At 34.6% G+C, this 21,844-nt stretch overlaps 2 protein-coding genes across 2 annotated transcripts; one reads left to right on the plus strand and one right to left on the minus strand.

The window, feature by feature from the left end:
* The first annotated feature begins 3,301 nt into the window (after positions 1-3,301).
* Positions 3,302-9,056, plus strand: LOC118036805 (peptidyl-prolyl cis-trans isomerase FKBP13, chloroplastic). Its single transcript, XM_073407113.1, has 7 exons — positions 3,302-3,493; positions 3,924-4,018; positions 7,218-7,524; positions 7,763-7,855; positions 8,321-8,381; positions 8,467-8,535; positions 8,715-9,056. The coding sequence occupies exons 1-7, from the start codon at positions 3,302-3,304 to the stop codon at positions 8,777-8,779; spliced, it is 882 nt and encodes a 293-aa protein (XP_073263214.1). The 3' UTR covers positions 8,780-9,056.
* A 6,700-nt stretch (positions 9,057-15,756) lies between these two features.
* On the minus strand, positions 15,757-17,644 carry LOC118036779 (uncharacterized). The gene is made up of 4 exons (XM_035042602.2): positions 17,378-17,644; positions 16,481-16,953; positions 16,176-16,373; positions 15,757-16,099 (listed from the first exon to the last, which is right to left on the minus strand). Exons 1-4 carry the CDS (start codon positions 17,409-17,411, stop codon positions 15,875-15,877), a joined length of 930 nt encoding a protein of 309 aa, XP_034898493.1. The 5' UTR covers positions 17,412-17,644; the 3' UTR covers positions 15,757-15,874.
* Positions 17,645-21,844: the final 4,200 nt, after the last annotated feature.

A 21,844-nucleotide genomic window follows, 5' to 3' on the forward strand; every position in this document is an offset into this window, starting at 1 on the left:
AGTTTTTGAAATATAGGTCAATACCCTTTGGAGTTATACAAACATGTTGTAAAATCCAGAAATGCAAGAAAATAATTTGTGTTTAAGAAATCTATGCGAAAACACATTTTCAAAACTTCCAATATTTGTTTTTATATAAAAAGAACATTCAAAACATGTTAGAGTATTGGCTGTATGCAACACGCAAGAAAACATTTTTTTTTTATGTAAACATTTTTTTTCTTGACGAAACCGGGTATTTTAATACTGAATTTGTATCTCCACAGTATAAAAATACAAACCAATATTAAGTCATTTAAAAAAATATGCTGGAAAAATCAACAATATTTTTAAGGAATTTTTTATAATTTTTCAAAAGCAAAAAAAAAACATTTTTATCTTTGAAAATCTTGGATGTCTTGATGAAAACCGGGTATTTTAAATACTGAATTTGTATCTCCACAGTATAAAAATACAAACCAATATAAATATATATATATATACACACACACACACACATATAATATAATAATATAATATAATTTATAATATATTAATGTATTAAATGGGCTGGGCCGACCCAACTAAATGGGCCGGACTCAGCCCCAAAATTCGTTGGGCCGGACTCGGCCCAAAAGGTATTGGGCCGGTTTTGGCCCAAGAAAAATCCTACCTTGGTCTGGGCCGGACCCGACCCAAACCGCCGGGTTGAGCCAGAATCCTTCTGGCCCGTCCCACATATTTTTGGGCCAGAAACCATCTGATTTATGCAATTTAGTCCTCAATTGATCAAAAAAACTTCCAATTTCTTCAATTAGGCCCCTAAATCAATTCAATTGCAGCCCCTCCATTTACGCGCCTCTTCCAAATTGGTCCCTGGTTTCGGATTTTCTCAATTAAGTCCCTAATTGGCCATTAAACTTCAATATTTATGCAATTAAGCTCTAATTTGACCCAATAAAATCCTAAAAAATATATTTTGGCCCCAGAACCTAAATTTCTTCTAATTAAAGCCCAAATTGACTTAAAAATCAATTTTTCTTGCAATCAAAACCCCTATAAATCCAATTAAAAATCCAATGAAGTCCATAAACATTCAAATTTGGGCTTTTCTCCTCAAAATTTAAATTTTCCTCCTAAACAGGGCCCTCATCCTTCAAGCATATACTGTCAAAAAACCAATCTTTGTATTTTTATACCCCTTGACCAATTTTCTGACCATTTTCTGAACACTTCTACCTCCTGTTATTTTTCCAACCTCCTTTGGCTATTTATTTTATTTTTATTTTTGTGGGGACCCGAAAATATATTTTTATTTTTCCAACCAATGTCCGGACTGCACCAACATAAAGTATAACTTTGTCATGGTCACTTTCAACACCCTCTCTTTGCTACCAATCTCCAGGTTATTCACACCACCCCTACTAGCAACATGTTTAGGTAAAGGGTTTGAATTCTTATTAGGCGAATCCTCGAAAGTGATCCATCCAACTTTGATCAGTTGCAACACCTTTCTTTTAAAAGCAAAGCAAGCCTCAATGCTATGACCCGCGTGACCAGCATGGTATTCACAAATCACCTCGGGGTTGTACCATGTAGGGAATGGTGGTTGCATAGGTGGTACGGGTAGGGGAGCTATCTGCCCAATACTCAACAGCTTGGCATACAATTCTTTTAAGGTTATTGGTAAAGGTGGTAATTGTTCTTCCGATGGTTGGTTATCCTTTCTTTGGTAATTGCTTTGGTTATTTACTGGGAATTTTATTTGATTGGGTTGGTTTGGAATGGGGGTTTTGGCAAAATTAATACTAGTGACTTGGGGGGTAGGTATTTGGTAGTTTTTACTTCTCCTTTCTAGGTTATTCACCTCATTTTCTTTCTTCTTTCCAATGAAACCTCTCTTCTCTATAGGTTCTGCAATTCTCCCACTTCGGATTCCTTGTTCAATCCTCTCAACAATCCGCACAACATCATAGAAATGTTGTGCTGAGCTACCCATAAGGTGTTCATAGTATGGAGCCCTAAAAGTATTAGCAAACAGTGTCACCATTTCTGTCTCTATTAGTGGAGGTTGTACATTGATAGCTTGGTCACGCCACCTTTGAGCATAAACCCTCACGGACTCTTGAGTTCCTTTCTCCATGGTAGTCAGACTGGTCCTATCAGGAGCAATCTCAAGATTAAACTTGTATTGCTTTAGGAAAGCATCTGCCAGGTCCGTCCACTTCTTGATCCTAATGTTGTCTAACCTCATGTACCAACTGAGGGCCGATCCGGTCAGGCTATCCTGGAAGAAGTAAATTAATATTTTTCTCATCGTGGATAACTTCTGCCATTTTGTTATAGTAGGAGCGGAGATGGGTCTTTGGACATTCCATCCCAGTATACTTAACAAAATCTGGCACTCTGAACTTCTTTGGAATAACAATGTTAGGCACTAAACATACTTTAGCGGCCCTAATTGGGTCAAATAAATCATTTCCTTTAATTGCCCTTAGCCTCTCTTCTAGTGCAGTCCACTTATCATCCCCTTCATGATTAGAGAATTTGAAGTCATGTGGATCTTCGTTTGTTAAATCCATTGTAATAGGGATTTGAATGGGTCGAGTCAAGAAGAATGAGATAAAAGTTATGAGGATAAAGCTTGACAAAGAACGCGAAAAGGTGAAGTATTTAGACGAGAAGCTAGTAACAATGGAAAAGCACAAGGATCAAATCGACGCCAACAACACTGCTTTGAACAGAACCAACATGTTGCTCATAGAAAAAATGACCAAAACAGATGAGCAAATGGACGAAGTTGCTGCACATGCTCGAATTATTAGAATCAATGCGTGGAATGTGGGAGGAGACATCATTCGCTATCGCCAAAGCCTAGCTGAAACTGATGCCTTTCTGGGGAAGATTGAGAACCACGGCTTTGCTTTCTTACCTTTGGCTAAAGAGTTTATGGAGGAAAGGGATTAGCATGTTGTATTTCTTTCCTAAATGTAATCAATTTATCCAAGCATTAATGAAAAGGGCGTCGACCCATCTTCTTATACAAAATCTGTCTCTTGGTGAACATGATTCAAGCAAATGACTCGAAAGGCAGAACTCCTATCAAAGCAATGTGACAAGAGAATGCTTATAATATGAGGGTTGTTATTTCGTTCACAAGAGAACTCCTATCAAGGCTGCATCCATACCCAATGAAACATGCATTTTTCAATCATGCATCTATCATAATCATACATTTTTCTCATACATCTATGCACGCGTCTGCAGATTAAGAAACATAGGTCCCCCTTCTAGAATCCACAACACTCGACAAAGAACAAGAATGGAAAACGAAGAAAGGTCACAACCAGAAGCTCAGTACCAAAGAGAACTTAAAGGAGTTCGGAATGATGTGGCGCACCTAACCAGTATGTTAGAACAAATATTGAGAGCCAAAGATGGAGAGGGAACGTCTACTCAACCTAATAAAGCACCAGCAGCAGCTCAAATTCCTATCGCACCTATAAACATAGGGGCAAATACACCAACTAAGCAGAGTCCGCTAACTCTGCTTCAACATCCTTGAAACCTCTCCTTTCGCTTTCCCACTCCATATATTTCTTATTCAAAACCTCATACTTCCCAATCCTATCCATTAGTTCAAATTGCACTTGCGCAAATTTTTCTTGGTAATATTCTGCACTTTCTTGGCAGTCGCTAAAGTCCATCTCCATTGCTTCAAGTTCAGAGCAACTTTGCATCCAATCCAAACTCACCCCTTTTAGCTCATTCTCACTTCTTTCCCTAGCAATCTTCTCCTCGCCCAGCTTTAACTCAAGCTTTGTTATTTTTGCATTTCTAGACTGTATTTGCTCATCTAGAAATGTTCTCCTTTTATCCTCTTCTAGCATCATTTCTTCCAACAGTGCCTTGTCTTTTCTGCTCTTACTCAACTCTATTCGCAGTCCTTCCACTTGCCTTCTCAATTCATCTTCACTGTTAACCCTCTTTCTCTTAATAGGCTCCTCTACAGTTTGAGGAGATTTGACTTCTACACAAGGTATGGTTGAAGCAGCTGAACCATCTTCAATGTTAACCCTTTTTCTCTTAATAGGCTCCTCTACAGCTTGAGGAGATTTGGCTTCTATGCAAGGCATGGCTGAAGCAGCCGAGTCTCTCCATTTTACATATCCTCCGCTCGTACTTGGATCTTTTAAACCTTCTATCTCTACCAACACTAGATGCTTCCAATCTTGTTTGATGATCTCCAAAACCTTTTCTGCCATGGGATCTTTGAACAAACCAAAGAATTGAGCAATTCCTATAGTCCTGGGAACGAACTGCATGCCCCCAAGTTGTCTTACCACTAAAGCAGGAGCATAACTCACATAACCCGTAATCCCCACTAATGGTACCCAACGTCTTTGTCCACAACTCATTAGGACCTTCATTGTCGTTACCCATGGGGCTCTCCACTTAAACTCGCTATTAGGTAAACCTTCTAATTTATCAACCCAACCTTGGTTGTCTAGATCTCCCCATTCTTCTTCTTCTACCAATTTTAGGGGGTTTTGGGTGAACCACAAAAAATTATTGAAGATAGGTTTTTTTGTTTCGATATGGCTAACCATCCAAATATACAACAATTGCGTGCAGCATCTCATTGCTCCTTTTCCCGCCCTCCTACAATAGTTAAGTGTCAAAATTGTTTCGGCTAAAATAGCAGCCACTGGATTGATTTGTGTATTTTCATACTCCACATAAGCAATAGCGGCTTCCAAACTCACTAAACCAATCTGACTTGGGAACAATACAAGGCCAAATATACCTAGGGCAATCAATCTCTCTTTTTCTACTCCTGACTTCTTTTCCAATTCTAGCATCCTCCATTTCAAACCGATACCATTCTTTTCCAGAAACTTTTCCAAGTTGGAGATTCTGAGCAGTTTTGACAGTTCAGGGATGATCTTGTCGGATCTTAAAGGAGAATAAATCTGATACAGGTCGTTGGGAAACTCGGTCAACAATCCATATTCCTCAACCGTGGGGCACAAATCTATGCTTCCAAAGGAAAAACATCGGTAGTCTAGATCCCAAAACTGAACTAAAGCTCACACAGCTGGGCTTAAAACTTCTACCTTGGCGATTTCCATCAAACGTCCGTATTTCCAAAAAAATGCATCTTTATCCACATTCTGAAAATGAGTCGTTAATTTGTTCACCTTATTCAACATTCAATTCAGATTCTTGATTAGTGACATCTTCTTAGCATCGCTTCTAAGGCAGTCTCCTTCAGTCAATTGTGACAGTTTAGAATTTTTCCATACTCTACGATGGAAAGATTAGTGAATGATGGTCATTTAGTTCACAAGTCCTGCAATTTCAAAATGCATGGGGGTTTAGACTTGTTTTTTATGCAAAAGATATATTGGAACATACACCCTAAGGATAGGTTCTAGTTCTTTTACGTGAGACATAGGGTAGGTTTACTACTGGGTCTCTAAAAGAGGGTCTCTTGCTGTTCCAGTGACCACCCTCGTAAAGGCGATATGGAGGTCTAGCAGATAGTGGGATGGTACGTGTACCAATCACAATCAATCTAAACACTCAGCAAAGAGTTGGGGTTTACACAAACTTCAACCTTGACTCAAGTCATAAGGCAAGCTGCTAGTCCCCCACTTAATCTTAAAGTTACATGTGTGTGCCATCCAAAACATAATAATAATAATAAAGTGATGCATGACTATGTCATGTATGATAGAATGTAAAGATGTATGCTAAAGCTTTTAAACAAAGCATCATAAGAAAACAAAAACCAATAACACATAGCATAAACAAACAAACAAATCAAGCTTAGTCCAAGGGTCCCCAGCGGAGTCGCCATTCTGTCGCACCCTAAAAAAAAATCCAATTGCGGGTTCGACTAGCGATTTTTCATTTTGTTTTTGCTGATTTGGTTCTTTGAAGTCGCCACCTAGTATTTTGGTCACTAGGAACCCTAACTGGTCTTTCAGATATTCTAAGGTAAGGGACTGGTTGCGTAAATGGAAGGTATTAGCACCTCTAGTACGCCCTACCTAAGGTAAGCTGCTTGGTGTTTGGTTTGCTCTATAATTGCTATGGTGTTGGTGTTTTCTAATCCCATCAATTTTCCTAGGTTTGATTCAAATAAAATTTATTTGGATAGAAATCCAAGGAGATTCCATGTGCTTTGAAAGCTCATTTTTCCCTTAGTATTTCAAGAGTTTGCGACTCGTAAATCGCAAGAAGGAGGGACAAAAAATTTAGAAATCTAAGGAAATTCAAAGCGCTTTAAAAGCCTCCTTTTGCCTTAGTATTTCATACTTTCACGGCTCGTAAACCGTGGAGTCAAAAATTTGAAATTTTGAAATGTCCTCAATTATAATCAAGGCTTCTTTCAAGGATGTGTGCGGATTTATTACTCCCAATAATATTTTGGATATTCGTCCTTTAAGGATTTCTTTATCCAAACATTAGCGGTGAATAATAGATGAATTCCCCCCAAAATAAATTTTTTATAGTTTTTGGAATATTGGCCAATACCCTTTGGAGTTTTACAAACATGTTGTAAAATCCAGAAATGCAAGAAAATAATTTGTGTTTAAGAAATCTATGCGAAAACACATTTTCAAAACTTCCAATATTTTTTTTTATATATAAAAAGAACATTCAAAACATGTTAGAGTATTGGCCGTATGCAACACACACAAGAAAACATTTTTTTTTATGTAAATATTTTTTTTCTTGACGAAATCGGGTATTTTAATACTGAATTTGTATCTCCACAGTATAAAAATACAAACCAATATTAAGTCATTTAAAAAATGTGCGGGAAAAATCAACAATATTTTAAAGGAATTTTTTATAATTTTTCAAAGCAAAAAAAAACATTTTATCTTTGAAAATCTTGGATGTCTTAGACGAAAAACCGGGTATTTTAAATACTGAATTTGTATCTCCACAGTATAAAAAATAAAACCAATATAAAACAAAAAAAAAAATATATATATATACACACACACACATAATATAATATAATAATATAATATAATTTAATAATATATTAATATATTAAGTGGGCTGGGCCGGCCCAACTAAATGGGCCGGACTCAGCCCCAAAATTCGCTGGGCCGGTTTTGGCCCAAGAAAAATCCTACCTTGGTCTGGGCCGGACCCCGGCCCAGACCGCCGGGTTGGGCCAGAATCCTTCTGGCCCGTCCCACATATTTCTGGGCCAGAAACCATCTGGCCCAGAGAAGAAAAAAAACTAAGCCAACAAAAGTATCGAGTATCAAATTATCGAGCCACAGCCAAGAAAACTTTTCTCGACAGCCGCAGCCGAAAGAAAGCCAGACTTTTTTCAAGAGAAGAGAAGCAATTGGTCTTGGCTTCTGCGCAGGCTTTCTTGCTGTTCTCTTGCAACAACAGCTCACTGCAACAGCTGAAGAAGCTCCATGTGAGCTGACAGTTGCTCCTTCGGGTCTTGCCTTCTGTGACAAAATTGTGGGCACTGGCCCCGAGGCTGTCAAGGGACAGCTCATTAAGGTAATTATCTTCTTTTTTTCAGCCAGTTTAAAAGAAAGGTAGAATATCAAAATCGTTTTGTCCATAAGGTTTTGTGAGCTGGCACCATTTGCCAATTTCAAATTTGATCTGTAACATGTACGTCTAAGCCAGTTTTAACATGGTCATTGAGTAACATTAAAGAACGAGATGTGTTGGAGATTTGCCGTTTTTATATGCTTACCCGGGTACTTTATTATGTGGATGAACAAATGAACAGGCACATTATGTCGGGAAATTGGAGAGTGGAAAGATTTTCGATAGCAGCTACAATCGTGGAAAGCCTCTCACGTTTCGAGTTGGGGTTGGTGAGGTATGCGAATGTCTATATAATCTCTTCTTCTTGAAACTTTTTGCTGTGGCTGTGGGGGAAAGGATTAAATGATGAATCAACTTGATATTCCTGGAATATAAAAGTCTAAATCTGGGATGAATCTAAATACATTACATGTCTAATGTCTTGGAATATTAATTTAATTTCCTAAATTAAGTGGTCATCTCTCTTAAGATTTTCCCTTTAGTACTTTAGTTTGATTTGTTAATTCAAACCGGAAGCTTTTTTGAAAATTTCTCATTTTCAAGGATAAGAACTGCAGTCAACTGATTGCATTGTTGTTGGTAAAAGAGTGCAAGGTAAATCATAAAACTGGTCGGAATGGCAGGAATTTCTCATATATTGGCTTGCATTATGTTACGGTTACAGACCGTGGAGCAGTGTTGCTGGTTTTGGATGATTAATTTCTAAACAACTCACAGCTCCTTTAAATGAACCCAATAGGTCATCAAAGGCTGGGACCAAGGTATTCTAGGTGGTGATGGAATTCCTCCTATGCTAGCTGGTACGAGAAAATATATAAAAACAGTAGCTTCTTGGTTGTATTTTGAATATCTGACATCAACCATGTTATATTTGATGGATTTTAGGTGGAAAACGTAAATTGAAGCTCCCTCCAGAACTGGCATATGGCATGAGAGGGGCTGGATGCAAAGGAGGTGATTAAGCATCCCCTTGGTTCACAGATACTTCACAACTAAATATATTTTTGCACTTGTTATATATAAATATATAAATAGCATTGATCACTGTGTTTTTTAACCGACAGAACTTGTTTCTATGATGTTATTTGGGCTATTGAAAAAGAGAATTCTCACAGGTTACAAAACTAATGCAGGTTCTTGCATCATTCCTCCAGATTCAGTCCTGTTATTCGATGTAGAGTTCATTGGAAAGGCTTGAAACTTTGTTCCTGATCAACTTCCCTTTTGAATTGTGAAGAGAATTACATGTTTTGCTTGTTTCTTCGGATTCTAATATCAGTTTGAGATGGTATCTTAATTAATTTCAGATGGAATGAAGATATTGGTGTAATTCTGAGGATGGATAGCGTTGAAGGTTGTGTTTGATAAATTATAGGAGGTCCGCGGGCATATGATTTCATCAATTAATCAGAAAGTTGTATGAGATTTTGGTGGAGGTGAACCAACATGTATATCAAAGGCTTTGTTATTTTCTACTTCCTAACCAGCGGGAAGTGTTTAGCATTGCATTGTTAAATCTTGAATTTTATACGTGTGCGAGCACTCCACTTTACATTTTAAAAAAGAAAGTCGACACAAGATTTATGATTATTTATAGATTTCTCATTATATTTATTTTAATGATTAAAGTGTTCTTGAAGCTATGTATTTATAAAATAAACTTGTGTTTTACATGATACAACATGTTTTTTTTATTGGGACAAATAATAAATTTGATTTATCAAGATGTAATTGATATTGTAGTGTCTTTCTTATACCTTTATTTTTTAAATAATATTTATTGGATGGGAGTTTTTTATTTCAATAGTACTAGTGTTTTGAGATATGTTTTATTGTGTAATACTTTTATGAACTCTAATTTTTTAACTTTTCAGGTTATATTATCTTTGTTATGAATTGCTTATCTATGTGATCAAAATATACATATCATCGCACATTTTCCCATCGTTGAAACACTTCTCGCTGTTTTGGCTGTCTTGAGTTACTGTTAGGCTCTTTTTGGGCTTGGCTCATTGGACTTAATATGGATAATGGCTGGATGTATGAATTGGATGAAAATTGACTATATTTTTTATACATATATTTTTTATAGTAACCTTACGAAGATGATCGTTTTTGTGGTAGCACTAATTTTTTTAAAAAATTATTTTATATATTAATATTAAAAAAATAAAAAATATTATTTAATATATTTTTAAATACAAATCACTTATCATATAATTAGAGAGTCCAAAGTGTTTCCGGGCTTAATCATTACATCCTCAATTAGGGTTTTTACTTCGTACTGTTTACTATATCTTTCACATGTTTTGGTTGTTGATTTAGGAGGTTTTTTGTGTTTCTTTTTATCCTTGTGAAGATGATGAGAAAGCGACTAAGATAATTTCAGTGCAAAAGGTCCCATCGTAATTGGCTTTTACAGGGCTTGATGACCATCCTGATATGTCGACACCACTATTCCGAGTCTCTTTCAGATTTTAAACCGAAACGGTGTCATTAAGGAGGGGACCCTGAAAATCCGAAACAGCATCCTTTTGGTTAAAAAGGAGGAGGCCGATTTGAAGTAAAACCTGGGTTGGCCAAGCTTCTAGTTGTCAGATCAGTTGATCTGCTGGGCTGCATGAATAAATAAAATTTTGTTTTTAAATTTATATAGATCTTTGGAGAAGCAGATGGATACAATTGTGCCATATAATTAACATAAGCATGATTTCACTGACAATTTCTGTGATTATTAAATTACACTTTTTTCGCATACAAGTAGATGTTTTTACCAATATTAGAATTGACACTTTTGTTATAAAGGTCAATGGATGATCTCCAGATTTTCTAGTTTCTCATGGTTGTGATTCTTCATTCTTTTTCCTCTTTTTCAAGTTTTATTACAACCAGCAGTAGATTGATATATCATCTGTCAAATTTTAAAAGTTACAACAAGTCACTGACTATATATTTTCTGGTAGTACGTACAAATTTCTAATATAATGACTTTGACCATGGTTTGGCCCTGCAACGGATATGGAAATGGATGGTGAAAATCAAACTAAGAGGTCGTTGAAGCCAATAGGGAAGAAGCTAAAAAAGAAGTCGAGGCTGGCAAAAAGGAAGAGCGGCGGAAAGGGGAGGATCAGGGGGAGAAATATTTAACTGCAAAAACTGATAATGCTATTGACATTTTCTTCTCAGTTGTCCAAGTTTTGTGTGTTTAAGGCCGCTGTATAACATTTTGATAATCGTGTCTTCAAGATTTTGTTGTCATTTGGAAGGTGCTGATATTAGAGGCCGTGTGCCATGATATCCACCAAGTTTTTGTAAACCTGCTCTCTTTTTAGTTCTTTCCAATCCAAAAACGTTACTTGAAAGTGTTATATTCAAACGCTCAATCACAATTTCGGTGAAATTTTCCAATTTTCCAACAGTGATGGGGGTTCAATTGTTCGAATCATCTCATAATTAAATGGTCTGCTATCTCAATTGAACGAAAGGATCGTCGATTGTTGAGTGCGTTCATATCATGTATATATGGAACACGAGAAATGAAGGGTCTCGCGCAGTTCCATCTGCTGTCATTGTTGTTGTCATATTTGATTCCTGAATCACTGCTGACAGAGAAAATGGAGGGGCATATTTCTTACAAAAACTACTCTTACAGTTCTTCTTAGCATTTTATGAACTCTGTTATGTACTCATGGAATGGTCGAACCTGTGGACAACGTAAGAATGATGGACAAAAAGGAATGCGGGTCACTGAAATTTTTTTCTTTGAGTTCAGGTTGTCAAAGAATCATCTCAACTTAATAACTTAAATTATTAGGTGAGGTTTCAAGATATAATTTATTTTATTTTTTAACACACCCCCTTAAATAAAATCACATTACCATGTGTTTAGTTTTTATCAAATAAATAGAAATGGTGAGATTCGAACTCGTGACCACTTAATTATCAAAAACTCTAATATTATGTTTAAAGAACCATCTCAATCCAATAATTTAAACAATTAAATAAAATTTTAATATATAATTTATTTTATTTTCTAACAAAAAACAGCCCCTAGCATAGGATAAGTTATCAAGCAGGGTTGGGTTTTTTTTTTTTACTTAGAATAATTTTTAACATTAATACATCAAAACAATTCTAAAATATATATATATATATAAATAATTTTTAAAAAAATTATAAAGCACTGTTTGGAACCTAATTTCTCGCTATCGTCTTGGGTACTTCTAGATAGATAAGGATTTTCTTTTTTGGACATAAAATAGTTAGTAAGAAGGAAATTAAATTTTAAAACAAAATTAGAAAAAGGAAGGTAGAACTACATCTGCAGCTCAAATCAGACCAGTCTGGAAAAACAAATCTATGAATTCAAATAACGATTCTTAATGACAATTTTTCGTCATCAGTCTCAAATTAAGGTAACTGATCAATAAAGAGTTGTACCTTACAGGGTGTCGTTCAGATTTGCATATAATCTGACAGAAAAGCATGCATGTTTTGTCTGTCCGAGCATCCTGTTTTCTTTTTCTAAAATCACCTACTCGTCCAAACCAAACGTTGTCTTTACTGTGCTGCATGAATCAGGTCATCCTAAATAACGATTTGCAAAGTTAATACTCTCATCAATGCAGCTTCAAGACATCTCTGATATATGAACTTGATCCGGCTCCCATAAAGCTGCATGATGCAAACATCCTCAATATTTTGTACTCCTCTTTTCTTCCCCTTCCTGAATATTATAAATAAACCAAGATAAGCATAGACGAAGGGAAAATTAAAATTCTAGCTAAAGACAGATTCAAAACATATTCACGTACCCATAATAATGTCAAGACCAGAACAGTTGTTAGCACCAGCAGAAATATTCATAGTTTCTGATGAATAGCATCTGAACTGGACGGCTGAATGCATATTGAGGGATTTTTGGTGAGATGTGGTTGTGAGGAATCATGGGCGAGCTGATTTCTTTTTAAAATGAAGGCAGTATCAATCATTGACGAAGACTACACAAAGCGCTGCATTGTTTGACGAGGTCACTGCGGTACCATGTGAAACACAACCCTTTTAACTACCTGTTGTCGAGGACTTGGTTTTATTGGCCGATAATTTTTTATAGAACTTGTCGGTGGATAGTAGATAAATTTTAAAAAATCTTATCTAAAAGAAATTATAAATGGCCAATAGGCTAATTTTAAAAAAATATGGGACTTTTGTTTTCTATCTATAACAAAAAGGACGAGCACCCTTCTTTCCCCAACCCCATTTATCAATTACAATAACTTCAGATGGAGTATTCTTTCAATTTGTAATGGGTCATCCTCAAATTAAAAACTCAAATTCAAATTAAAAAAAAAAAACCTGATCCCATCTTTTTTCATAAATAAATAAATTTACGAGAAATCAAATTACCAAAAGCATCCTCCATTTTTCACAACTGGTTCTAACCCCTAACCACCACATCAGCAAATTGATGTCCCTTTTAGAAGAAATTGCCTCTCAACATCCTGCATCAACACACAAGCAGTCATCAGTATGAGCCCTCAGTGAAAAATCTTGAGGCCAACTGTTCTCTGTTGTGAATGGCTACTGTAAGAACTACTTCAAGAAACATACATATATTATTGAATTCCATGTTTTTCCAACATTTCATTACTCCTCCTGGTATAAGTCATAGCTATAAATATGGCTAATACACTTATTAATTTCTACCTCATGTACGCGCGCATTCAACTTACGAATTTCTTTACTATCAAGTTATCATGCTTTTCTTAGTATTAAACTTCCTATCACACTTAATTCACTCATCATTAACATATAAAATCTCAAATCTCACTTTACCCCAGGTTAACCTAATTTGCTGATTTAGCGAGTTAAATCTTTTTTCTTTTTTTTTCTTGAATTACTTTTTTCAACTTCATTTTTTAAATTTGAGTTCGTTGAGAATTGGGATTTAATTTTATTTTTTTTTTTGCTTTTCATGAAATTATTGTGGTCTTAAACAAACATCAAATATTAGGTTGGTGCTTGATTTTGTGATAATTTATTTTTGTTGTTGTATAGTTAAATAAAGAAAAGTTCCATGAAAAAAAAAATAAAGTTATTAATTCTGGAGTCCAAGCTCTCGTTTGCTAGTTTGATAGGTTTACTCACCAAGTCTGATATGCCTTTTTTTTTGTCTTTTGATTTTTTTTTATTTCATCCTTCAATATTGAATTAATTAGGAAACAAGCTTCCTTATTTATCTGGGTTTATTTTATATCGAGTTATTGCAGTTTCAAACAAACTTCTTGACATTGTGTTAGTACTTGATTTTGCAAACAAGTATTTTTTTATAATTAAATAAAAATAATTTAAAAAAACTAAGTTATTAAACCCAATAAAATATATTTATGATCCGAGAACTGGATTGACCGAGGTCGATCCCATATCTAATCGTCTTAATATTTTAAAGAAGAATTTTCATCTTGAATTTTTTTACCCAGTACAAGTCATGTTTTTACCGGTTGTTGCACGTCCCCGCGCGGCATCGAAAGCGATTTTTTTTGTTTGCTTGATTAATCTTTGAAAGTCGTCACTTAATATTTGGTTTAAGATCATTAGAAAATCCAAGTGTATTAGTCTTGTCAGAGATTTAAAAGTAAAAAACTGGTTGTAATTAAAAAAAAATATTATCACCCCTAACACGCTTTATCTGAGATAAATTGTTTCGTAATTTGATATAACTTGAAAGTTTTGACAATTTATCTTGATCCTAGCCTTTTAAAAAATAATCTCCTCGATAAAAAGATCCTTAAAAATCTAACAATTCTAACATCAATAAAACAAAACAAACTCTTTATTTTTTTTAACATAAATACATCTTATAAATAAGATCAAAATCCTTCATCGTGTGCAAATAAAATCATTAAATTCTTTTTTCTTGTATTTTTAATTTTATAATTCTATAACATTCATAACATAAAATACAAACATACACAAAATCCCTTTTCATTATGTTTTTTCTCACACCCCACATTTACTTGTTACAAAATAATAAAAATCAAATAACACAATATACAATTCAAAAATTATAAAATAAACCCCAAGAAATCAGTAATTGCTGGGAAAACTTTCGGAACTCCAGGAACAGTAGCAGCGCGTTTGCTCCACACGCCACCGTTTCATGTAGCTGGCGGGAAGGCCAAAAGGCTGTCAGCGACTGGGCTTCTTTAACGTCTAGTCGGCAGCGATGGAGGAGAAAAGAGTGTTGTCTAGTCGTTGGTTTTGGTTGGAAATGGGGCTGGATCTATAGGCGTTGTTGTGTGTTAGCTGCTGCGGGAGGCTGATTGCAGAAGATGAAAATGAGTGTTACCCAGGCACTGATGTGGGTGGGTTGCTGGCTCTCTGGTGAGGATGGTGCTACTGCGGCTGACGGTGAAAACCGGCTGAGAGTAGTGTCAAGGGCTGTCTTTGCTAGTCTGTGGAGGAAAGGAAGATAGATTGGGGTTTGCTGTGGGGAGGTTATAGAGGGGCACCAGAAATTAATGGGAAGGAAGAGTGAGGGGGTGTCTTGTGGTTAAGAAAGGATAGGAACGATGGAGAGGTTGGAGTAGAGATGGGGAACCGGTGGGTGTTGGCATGGCAACTGCTTTGGCCAAGGGAAAGGGAATGCTTTGGCTGGTTCTTGGAGAAAAAAAATCAAGGAAGATGGGGGTGGCAACTTGGTTTGAAAGAGATAGATTTAGGATTTTTTTTTTTTTACTCTCAAAATTGGCCCTCACCCTTTGTGAATCTGTTTCCTCCCCTGGTCCCAATTTTTTCTTCTCTATTTATAGAGAGAAAAAAAATATTTTTTTTTTTAAATGCTTAGTAAAACATCTGTAATTGATTTTTTTTTTAAACAAACAATATCAATATCACTTCAAAAAAAAACCAATAATTTTTAAATAATGCATTAAAAGTTGATCGCATTTAAAAACCTTTGAAATTTAAATTTTTTTAAGATGACAGTAAAAATACTAAAAATAATATAAATATATCAAGAACATATATTTTTTGGGTTTTTGTTTTTGTTTTTTTTGCTATTTTTTGGATTTTCAAACACTTATCTAAAAAATGGGTTAAAAATTAGGTAGCAAGACCGTCATCCAAGTTAATTTTAGACCAGTTAATTTTTTATATACTGATATTAAAAATAAATTTTAAAAAAATTAAAAAATATATTATACATTTCCGACACAGTAAACACTCCTTAGTGAATCAAAGTTCCGTAACTGAGACAAATACTATAAAGTATATATATTAGTAGTACAGTACTTTATCGTGTATGTTCCTCTTCATGGTTCTTATCATTGTTTATCTTCATGCATAAAGCTTCAACAGTCATTTTGAACACAATGTTTTCACGTCGTAGTTGTTCATTTCTTCCTTGAAGCTGAAGTGTAATTGAGTTGTCCTGATTGTTAGCACAGCTCGTTAATTGATCCATTTGAGATTTTAGAAGAGTATTTTCACGTTGAAGATCTATAATTTGGGACTGGACCTGCAAAATGGAATGAAGATAATAGTGAGATATAGATGAATCAATTAAATTAAGAAATGAAAGAGAGAGAACTTACTAGGTGCGTTGTGAAAACCTCCACGACCATCTTTTGTGTATCAAGGCTACCTTCCAATCGACGAACTTCTTGCTGAAGATGCTTAATCTCTTCTTCCTGAGACTTTAAAGCATGATCATTCCTAACACATTCTTGATTTAAACGATTATTTTCTGTCTTTAGACGATCATTTTCTGCCTTGGTATTTTCTCTGTCTTCCTGAAGAAAGTAAATATTAGCACGTAAAATGAAAGGAAGAAGACAAATTGAGCAAGGCAAGATAAGCAAATAACATTAAATTCTGGGGGAGAGGTAATTGGTCTTACCTTGCATTTTTCCCGGTATGCCTTGTCGACCGTTCTTTTCTTTTCAGATGTTCGATACTCAAAACCTTCGGGAGATTTTCTTACCCGATTATTACGGCAAGTTGTTTCTGCAGCCTGAAAACTTCCCTGTTGAGCAGACAGGTAATCAAATGTTTGGTGACTTTTGTCATTCATTTCCAGTTTAGTAGTGGCTTTGTCTGGTGAGAAATCAGAACTTCCTGGTTGAACTTGTGGGCTATCAAGTGCTTGATGATTGTTATCATTTACTTCAAGAGCTGCTGTTCTTGGAGCCGTTGAAAATCCAGGTTGGGGCGAGAAGTAATTGAGTGTTTGATGATCGTTGCCATTTACTTCCATATCAGTATTGGCCCTGTTTTGCTCCTGAGAATCTTCTGGTTGGGCTGAAGTGTAATCGATCGTGTGATTATTTGGAACTGCATACAGTCCATCCAGTGTCAACGTGTTTGATGCATCTGTACTCACAGAAAAACATTTACAATAACAAATTTGTTTAGAGAAATTCAAATGTAAAAAACACTCTTTGAAGCTACAGATACTCGATCCAAAGTAAGACTGTACGCAGCTGCACACGACTGTGCACGCCCACACATGGATATGATACATCAGATTAGTGATTCAAGAACGAGAGAGAATTCACCCTAAGAAAGTTAAGAGAATACAAAGTAGAAGCTGGAATTAGAAGATCAGAACCCAAAGTTTTGGTGACAAACTCTTTAAGGATGAAATTTTCCAGATTTAAGCAAAACAAAAACAATTTATTTTTTTCAAATAGTCTATTAACAAGAACTTAAACCTTGATTTATCTGAAAAGACAAATATTACAGCTAAGCCTGTTGTTTCCTAATTATAGTTAAAGACTTCGCATATGTATCTTACCAAATAGCTTCTGCCAAAAATTGCCACCTTCCATTGCAGGCAGCTGACAAGGGCAAGCGAAAGGATGATTGCCTTTGCTTAACTTCTTTCTTGGCTTCAAAAGTGCAAGAGTATAAAAAGAGGAGGGAGAGAAGACAGAAGACACTAAGAAGTAAGAATAACGAACGACACGTGGGAAGACAAAATAGACTGTATAAAAGACTCGGTGCTTGCTTCTCACGTAAATCAGCACTCAAATCGCACGAAAGAAGTCCGAACCTCGCGTCTATAATCCAAATAGGATTATTTTTCAAGGTTGGAAACAAAACCCACCTCCTTCTACTTTCATGAATTTCCACTTCGTGACGTAGTTATCATTATATATGTATATGATCTCACATAATCTGCCATTCGGTCACATCTAAAAGCTACCAATGTCTCCTCTGCATCTTGGTTAGACTTGTCAAAGAACCATCTCAACCTTACAGTTTAAGCTAGGGGTAAGCAAAAAAACCGAAAAACTGATTAAACCGAGAAAACCAGAAAAAAAAATAACCGAAAAAACCGAATCTAAAAAAAAACCGATCAAACCGATTAGAAAAATTAAAAAACAAGCCGGTTTGGTTTTAAAAAGCTGAAACCGAATAAACCGAACTGAACCGAACCAGTTCAAGTAAAAAAATTAATAGTACTATAAATACCTACTTTTCAGCTTTCCCCTTCTCCTTTCTAAACCCTAGCCGCCACCCATGTTTCACAATCTTTACCTCTCAACTCAGCCCCCACCCCTATCTTCACTCTCAACCTTTATCGCCCATGTTTCTCAATCTTTATCTCTCAGCAGAGCCCCCCCTCCCATCTTCATCTCTCATCCCTCAACCTTTCTCACAACCCCCACTCAACATCTTCATCTCTCAACCTTTCTTTAAGGCTTCAAGCACAATTTTTTTGTCCTTTTCTTTAAGCATAGTCGACTAAGCTCATGGATTAACAACCAAATAGCAGCTCTGGAGCCTCCCTCTCTTCAATCTTTATCTTTTAATTTTTGTCCTTGTTTATTTTTTTTTTTCTAATTTCTGTAGATCTGTTATGTATTCATTTTCTATATTTATTTACAAGAATGTTGATTTGCCATTCATGTTGCGATTACTGTAATGGATGTTGTGATAAATATTTTTTTCAAATTTTCGTTTGAATCTTGTTCTTTTTGGCTTCCTGATTCAGAAAACCTGCTTGATATGCTTGGCCAAGATGAAATCGGTTTTTTCTGGTTTTTCCTTTCAATTAACCGAACCGAACCGAAAGTGGTCGGTTTGAACCGGTTTCGGTTCTGATTTAAAAATAAATAAATAAATCGGTTTGGTTAGTTTTTTTGGTGAAAACTGGATCGAACCGGAAATGTTCACCCCTAGCTTAAGCTATTAGATAAGATTTCAAGATATAATTTATATTATTTTTTAATATATCCTCTCAAATAAAAGCCTTTTGAACTTGAAACTTGCACAAGTCTATATTACATTGTGCTTAATTTTTATCAAATAAATGGGGGATGATGAGATTCGAATTCGTGACCGTTTGGTCATCAATGCTCTGATACCATGTCAAAGAATCATCTTAACCCAATAGCTTAAGCTGTTAAGTGACGTCTCGGGATATAATTTATATTATTCTCTAACAAAGCCTACACAGGTGAGCAAAAGGAAGGAATTTTGTTTGTATCAGCTATTAGTAAATTTCTTATTAACTCTTGAATGATACGAGACTCTGGTTTTATAAAAGCTATTCAGCTGAGAAAACAAAGGTCATGTTTTTGTATATTTTTTTTATTAATTTGGGTGTTTAGGTCAGTATATGTATATTTTAATTAATTTCACGAGCCCTGAAATTAACGATTATATAACCCTGAAATTTATAAGACTCGAATAAATAATTTCTAAATTTAAAAACCTCACCGGTACCTCTTATAATTTTGTCTTGAGGGCCATGTAGTAGTGGATATGGATTAACATATCATCATCATCAAATCACTGTCATTAGTCAATGCATTTTCTCATGCATGCTCTGAACTTGTGACGGTCCCATGGCGGTTGATTACCCTTCCAATCTGGTGGCGCAACTGGGGCCAGAACGACCCTGCCCATTTCCTCCTCATTTACCAAAATCTGTCTGCTCTCTGTCATCAACCGCATCCACATGTTATTGATATAATCATTAAGATAAATCTTACATATCAGAATAGATCACCGATAATTACCCGATTATATTATACTTCGTTCGTGTCTAAAAATGACGGGTGATATATATATTTTTTAGTGGTGTTCTTTTCAGTCCTGTATTATCTATCAATTGCATGTTTAAATAAATTTATTTCTCTTTTCACTACAAACCAAGCAAGCAAGACAAGATGAAGCTTCTTTGAAATGTGCATTGGTCCCTTTGAAATGACTACGATACTTCCAAGGCTTATACTGGCTTTTTCTTTGTGGAGCAGATATATTCAAGTGTCATACTATTCATAATAACAATGGTTTTTACCCTATTGGCAGAAGTTTTCCATTATATATATAAAAAAACTGCATTTATATTCATTTATTAAAAAAAAAAAAAGGTTAGAAAATTGAAGTTCTGCTCCTTTGGATTGAGAAATACATGAATTCAAAAACAAATCATTAATTTGTCTGCTCAGGGCACTGTGATCTGTGATCATCCGATGATCTGTCGACTCAGAGTACTCTATCTGGGGCTGAACATCCCAGATTCCAAATCCCCTGCTTGTGCATGTTCATGGCGGGTTGTGAAGTCACTCCGAACCTTCTTTGTAATTCTTGTAGTTTTAGATTTGTTGGAAGGTTGAACTAACCTAATTCAACCAGGAAAATAAGATATTAGCCCTTCATCATTTCTTAAAGCACTATTTTTCTTCTCCATCTTCAATTAATTTGAACCAGTACCGGTATCTGATTAGGACACCCAAAAATGAAATTATCATGTTGAAATTGTATTATTAGTCCTAGTACTTATCCTTAAAAACATGTTTGTTTTTGCGTTTTAAAAAATATTTTAAAAAAGTTTAATTTTTTTTTTAATTTTTTTATTTTAAATTAATTTTTTAGTGTTTTTATATTATTTTGATGTGCGAGAATAAAAAAAATAAAATATATTATTTCAATATATTTTATATAAAAAATACTTTGAAAAATAATTACTATTACAGAATTAAAATTATTCAATTATTCAAGAATAACTGTTTCTTTGTAATCTTAAATCATAATGCAATATCCATGCCTGGACAAATGTTCAAAATCATACATGACTTGTCAACAGAACAATTAATTTTTATTTTGATTTTTTTCCTTGATTTTTTTATTTTATTCTTCAAATACTTGGTTAATCAAAAGTTAAACTTTAACAAAAGTTGTGGGGAAAACACCTAATTATAATAATCTTTTTTATTTTTATTTTTATTTAAAAAAAGTTGGTGCTAAACTTCACAAAACAAAAAAGAATTCAATTTTCTGAAATTAAAAAGCAAGGGATCAAAATTAAAAAAAGAGAAAAAAAATAGCAGCCCTTTGTTGTTTTTTTTTATCAATGGGTGCTTTCAGGTTCGGTGCTCTATTTTATTTTTTTTCAGTCATCTTTTTTTCTATTTCAATTTTATTATTCACTGTTATGTTGATTAGGATTTTTATTGATAATTTATTTTAATTTATTTTAATTTATTTTTTATTTATTTATCTATGTATTAAATAATTGTTTCAACATCCGTTTAGTTATCGACTTTGTGAGGTATTGTTGAGATTCTTCATTTTTCTAAAGATTAAGGGTAAGAAGACTAAATTGAAGAACAACAAAACAATGAATCCTGGATAGAAGAATAGCACAAGACAGTCATGAAAACCGAGGTAATAAGAAAGAGAAGGTAAGAAATAAAGAATGGTTTGGCAGTCATACTGGACCTCCTCTTACAACACCCTCCGCATTTTAGGGGACGTAATGACAATTCCAACAACAATAAATAAATAAATAAATAATGACATCAATTGGATCATGGTTAAATGCTCATCCACCGCCCAAAGGCTACAGGCCTTTCTCATACCTTGCCGCGTGTTTCGCATAAGCTAAGCACTTGTCTGTTCTTCTTTCAGTTACGACCTTGACATCACGACCGTGAAATCATAGTTATTAAATCTAATCTCGACGTTAATTTAAGTTAAGAAATTGAGTTTTAGATTTTATATATTAATTCAGAAAAATTAAAAAATATATTTAAAGTTTTAATATTTTATATAAAAAAATTTAATAATAAATCATGTAAATATAGATTATATATATTAGAAATAATAAAGTTTAAAAGAATATTTAAAAAAAAAAACATTTATCTCACATTAAAAAATTATTATGTTATCCTTTTAAGTTGAAATATTTAAATAAAAAAAAATTATCCTATATTGAAAAAAAAATAATTTTTTTTCTTGTGAACATAAT

This window comes from Populus alba, chromosome 1 (assembly GCF_005239225.2).
Source record: "Populus alba chromosome 1, ASM523922v2, whole genome shotgun sequence".
Classification (NCBI taxonomy): Eukaryota; Viridiplantae; Streptophyta; class Magnoliopsida; order Malpighiales; family Salicaceae; genus Populus; species Populus alba.

Coding starts and splice junctions, on each gene's coding strand:
- LOC118036805 (XM_073407113.1), top strand. CDS start 3,302: ATGGAAAACGAAGAAAGGTCACAACCAGAAGCTCAGTACCAAAGAGAA. Junction 4,019..7,217: donor AGATTTGACTTCTACACAAG/GTATGGTTGAAG, acceptor TTTCTGGGCCAG/AAACCATCTGGCCCAGAGAA. Junction 8,382..8,466: donor AATTCCTCCTATGCTAGCTG/GTACGAGAAAAT, acceptor GATGGATTTTAG/GTGGAAAACGTAAATTGAAG.
- LOC118036779 (XM_035042602.2), bottom strand. CDS start 17,411: ATGGAAGGTGGCAATTTTTGGCAGAAGCTATTTG. Junction 16,954..17,377: donor TTTTTGGCAGAAGCTATTTG/GTAAGATACATA, acceptor CTGTGAGTACAG/ATGCATCAAACACGTTGACA. Junction 16,374..16,480: donor CATACCGGGAAAAATGCAAG/GTAAGACCAATT, acceptor TACTTTCTTCAG/GAAGACAGAGAAAATACCAA.